At 41.9% G+C, this 5000-nt stretch overlaps 1 protein-coding gene across 1 annotated transcript in view; it reads left to right on the top strand.

Annotated features, from left to right (window-relative positions):
- noa1 (nitric oxide associated 1) overlaps positions 1–5000 on the top strand; it is a 17637-nt gene that overhangs the window by 7311 nt on the left and 5326 nt on the right. Inside the window, 4 exon segments of the mRNA XM_028590156.1 lie at positions 400–564; positions 1847–1966; positions 2221–2312; positions 4165–4296. Coding sequence (XP_028445957.1) covers positions 400–564; positions 1847–1966; positions 2221–2312; positions 4165–4296 — 509 coding nt within the window.

Below are 5000 nucleotides of genomic sequence, written 5' to 3'. Positions count from 1 at the left end.
GATTCTGATCTTATTAGGCTACAATGTGTCATTTTGTAACATTGCCACAGGATTTTTTTAATGGAATAAATGTGCCGTGGCTCAAAAAAGGTTGAAAAACACTGCTTTAATGTGTGTTAAAGTCTAGTGAGCACACCAAACTCCATTCATATTTCTGTCACTCTAACACACGTTAAAGTGACAGAAATATGAATGGAGTCTGGTTCACAGTTCTGTGATTTCAATGTGTACACCAAACTCCATTTGACTTATTTATGTTTTACTGTGTTTGTTTAGACAGCATTGTTTAGTGTCCAATATATTATGATATTAAATGTGTCTGTATGCTTCAATGAGAACGCGCTGCACTGTGATTGGTCCTCATGTGTGTGTGTTTTTCTGCCGCCGTGGTGCGTTCAGGGACCACTCTGGACCTGCTGAAGTTCCCCATCATCAACCCGACTCCGTACAGGATGTTCAGACGACAGGAGCGCCTCAACGAGGCAGACAGACAGACAGAGGACGAGATGTCCCAGGAAGAGCTGCAGAGACTCAGGGTCTTCAGCCGGAAGGGATACCTCGTGGGTAAGACAGGCAGGGAGGGGGGAGACAGGCAGGGAGGAGGGAGACAGGGGAAGGACAGACAGGCAGGGGGAGACTGACAGACAGAGAGAGGACAAGATGTCCCAGGAAGAGCTGCAGAGACTCAGGGTCTTCAGCCGGAAGGGATACCTCGTGGGTAAGACAGGCAGGGAGGGGGGAGACAGGCAGGGAGGAGGGAGACAGACAGGCAGGAGGGAGACAGACAGGCAGGGGGGAGACAGACAGGCAGGGGGGAGACAGACAGGCAGGGGGGCAACAGACAGGCAGGGGGGAGACAGACAGACAGGGGGGGACAGACAGGCAGGGGGGAGACAGACAGGCAGGAGGGAGGGAGACAGGCAGGGGGGAGACAGACAGAAGGGGGGGAGACAGACAGGTAGGGGAGACAGGCAGGCAGGAGGGAGGGAGACAGGCAGGGGAGAGACAGACACAGGAGGAGATGTCCCAGGAAGAACTGCACAGACTCAGGGTCTCCAGCAGGAAGGGATACCTCGTGGGTAAGACAGGCAGGGGGGAGGGAGACAGACAGGCAGGGGAGAGGGAGACAGGCAGACAGAGAGACACATACCCGTGCCCCGTGTCATCTTTCTCAGCCTCCAAAGTTAATGATTAATTGATTTATTAAATGACTGACTGATCTGTCGGTTGATTGATTTATCGATCTGTTGATTGATTGGTTGATCTGTTGATTGATTGATTGATTGATCTGTTGATTGATTGGTTGATCTGTTGATTGATTGATTGATCTGTTGATGGATTGGTTGATCTGTTGATTGATTGATTGATTGATTGATTGATTGATCTGTTGATTGATTGATCTGTTGATTGATTGGTTGATCTGTTGATTGATTGATTGATCTGTTGATTGATTGGTTGATCTGTTGATTGATTGATTGGTTGATCCGTTGATTGATTGATTGGTTGATCTGTTGGTTGATTGATTGATTGATCTGTTGATTGATTGGTTGATCTGTTGATTGATTGATCTGTTGATTGATTGGTTGATCTGTTGATTGATTGATCTGTTGATTGGTTGATCTGTTGATTGATTGATTGATCTGTTGATTGATTGATTGGTTGATCTGTTGATTGGTTGATTGATTGATTGGTTGATCTGTTGGTTGATCTGTTGGTTGATCGATTGATTGATTGGTTGATCTGTTGATTGATTGGTTGATCGATTGATTGATTGGTTGATCTGTTGGTTGATTGATTGGTTGATCGATTGATCGATTGATTGATTGGTTGATCTGTTGGGGTCCAGGCCGAGTGGGCAGAACCTTCCGGTCTCAGGTCCGGTCCAGACCTGATGAGATTGAGTTTGATTTCGACAGTTTGGCTTTTGGAGAAAACGAAGACGAAGAGACGACGAAGACGACAGCAGGTGAGGACCAGCTGGGACTGACTGCTGATTGGTTGGCCGGGGGCGAGGGGCGGGACCATCTGGGACTGATTGCTGATTGTTTGGCCGGGGGCGAGGGGCGGGACCATCTGGGACTGACTGCTGATTGGTTGGCCGGGGGCAGGGCCTTTTATCCTTGTATTAATAATAATAATAATATTTTAATAATAATATTTAGACTTTTTCTTGTAAAATTCCAACTTCTTTTAATTAATTAATTAATTTTTATGTTTCAGCTCCCAGCCGGTCAGCTGATGAGTTCACCTTCAACGAGCTGAAAGACGCCCACTGGCTGTACGACACACCGGGAATCATCAAGGAGCACGATGTGAGACTTCATATATTTATATTTATATAAAATCTTCAAGGAGCACGATGTGAGACTTTATATATTTATATTTATATAAAATCTTCAAGGAGCACGATGTGAGACTTTATATATTTATATTTATATAAAATCTTCAAGGAGCACGATGTGAGACTTTATATATTTATATTTATATAAAATCTTCAAGGAGCACGATGTGAGACTTTATATATTTATATTTATATTAAATCATCAAGGAGCACGATGTGAGACTTTATATATTTATATTTATATTAAATCATCAAGGAGCACGATGTGAGACTTTATATATTTATATTTATATAAAATCATCAAGGAGCACGATGTGAGACTTTATATATTTATATTTATATTAAATCATCAAGGAGCACGATGTGAGACTTTATATATTTATATTTATATAAAATCATCAAGGAGCACAATGTGAGACTTTATATATTTATATTAATATTCAATCATCAAGGAGCACGATGTGAGACTTTATATATTTATATTAATATTCAATCATCAAGGAGCACGATGTGAGACTTTATATATTTATATTTAAATATTGAAATTATACTGAAATTAGTGTAAAAACACCAGCTAGTGTGAAGCTAACGTTAGTTAATGCCAACTTTTGTGCTAGCGATGCTTCATTCCCAGCTGTCCACCTATTTTCCCTTTATGTGTTAATCACCAAAAAAATGCCACTGCGGGCATAATGTCCCAAAGTATCTGTTCAAAAAGGCTAATATCTTTCACCTGTCTTACCTGTGGGCTGGTGCCAGTGAATACTGTGGTGCTATAAGTCATACATGGAAGGGGGAGAAGTCAATGTTCCTGCCGAACTGCACAATCTGGCACAGTTTATTGTTCTTATAGTGTAATTGGTACCATGTGTTGTCCAAAACAATAATTAAATGGATCTTTGTCACTGGCATCAGTTTGTTAAGTAAAAATCACATGTATATAGTGGATAGAAAGCATTCAGTCATAGTTCTCACAGTAACACCATTTCCTGAAGGCAACATGACAGACGAGTCTTCTGCCTTCTTTGATAGGCTGTCACTCATAATGCCACGCCCCTCTGAGTTGAAGCCACGCCCCCCACGCAAAATCAGGGGGGCCGTAAGTCTCAAACCGAAAAAAAATGATCTGAAAGTGAAAAACGGATCTGAAAAAAAAAAAAAAAAAAGATTTGAAGGCGTAAAGAAAATAACTTTTGAATCTGAAAACGTGGAACTGAAAACAAATATAAAAGTGAAAAATGAAAATTTATAATTTATTCAAAATAATTCCAGAATTTAATCTATATTTTATTCAAGCTGAAAGAAGAATTGGTACACTTATTTTTAGTTTGAATACATGGTTATATTTTTTATTATATTTATTTTTTTAACCATATATATTTGTTTCAAATGAACAAAACATTTGGCCCCGATTTAGCTCCATATCTGTCTCTCTCTCTAACCTGCCTGTCGTTCCTCTAACCTGTCTGTCTAACCTGTCTGCCTGTCTGTCTGTCTTCCTGTCTCTCTAACCTGTCTGCCTGTCTGTCCGTCTCTCTAACCTGTCTGTCTGCGTTTCTGTCTAACTAACCTGTCTGTCTCTCTAACCTGTCTGTCTGTCTAACTAACCTGTCTGTCCCTCTAACCTGTCTGTCTGCCTGTCTCTCTAACCTGTCTGTCTGTCTGTCTCTCTCTAACCTGTCTGTCTGTCTCTCTCTAACCAGTTTGTCTAACTAACCTGTCTGTCTCTCTAACCTGTCTGTCCCTCTAACCTGTCCGTCCCTCTAACCTGTCTGTCTCTCTAACCTGTCTGTCTCTCTAACCTGTCTGTCTCTCTCTCTCAGATCCTGGGTCTGTTGACTGAACAGGAAGTGATGTCAGTGGTCCCGTCCCAGGCGCTGGTCCCCAGGACGTTTGTGTTGAAGCCGGGGATGAGTCTGTTCCTGGGAGCGCTCGCCAGGATCGACTTCCTGCAGGTCACCACGACAACAACAACAACAACAACAACCTGCCCAACATGCTAACATGTTATGATAAAGGATCTAACTGTAGCAGAGAAGCTTCTAGAGACTCGCTTAAAATGTCAAAGCAACAATCTGCAGAACTGGAGTCAAAACCATCAAAACCATCACAACCATTACAACCATCACAACTATCACAACTATCACAACTATCACAACCATCACAACCATTACAACCATCACAACCATCACAACCATCACAACCATCACAACCATCAAAACCATCAAAACCATTACAACCATCACCACAACCATTACAACCATCACAACCATCAAAACCATCAAAACCATCAAAACCATCACCACAACCATCAAAACCATCACAACCATCACCACAACCATCACAACCATCACAACCATCACAACCATTACAACCATTACAACCATCAAAACCATCACAACCATCACAACCATTACAACCATCACAACCATTACAACCATCACAACCATCACCACAACCATCACAACCATTATAACCATCAAAACCATCACAACCATCACCACAACCATAACCATTACAACCATCACAACCATCACAACCATCACAACCATCACCACAACCATCACAACCATTATAACCATCAAAACCATCACAACCATCACCACAACCATTACAACCATTACAACCATCACAACCATCAAAACCATCACCACAACCA

The sequence above is a fragment of the Perca flavescens genome, chromosome 10, assembly GCF_004354835.1.
Source record: "Perca flavescens isolate YP-PL-M2 chromosome 10, PFLA_1.0, whole genome shotgun sequence".
Taxonomy (NCBI): domain Eukaryota; kingdom Metazoa; phylum Chordata; class Actinopteri; order Perciformes; family Percidae; genus Perca; species Perca flavescens.
The sequence above is the reverse complement of the archived record's forward strand: the minus strand, read 5'-3'. Positions and strand labels throughout refer to the sequence as shown.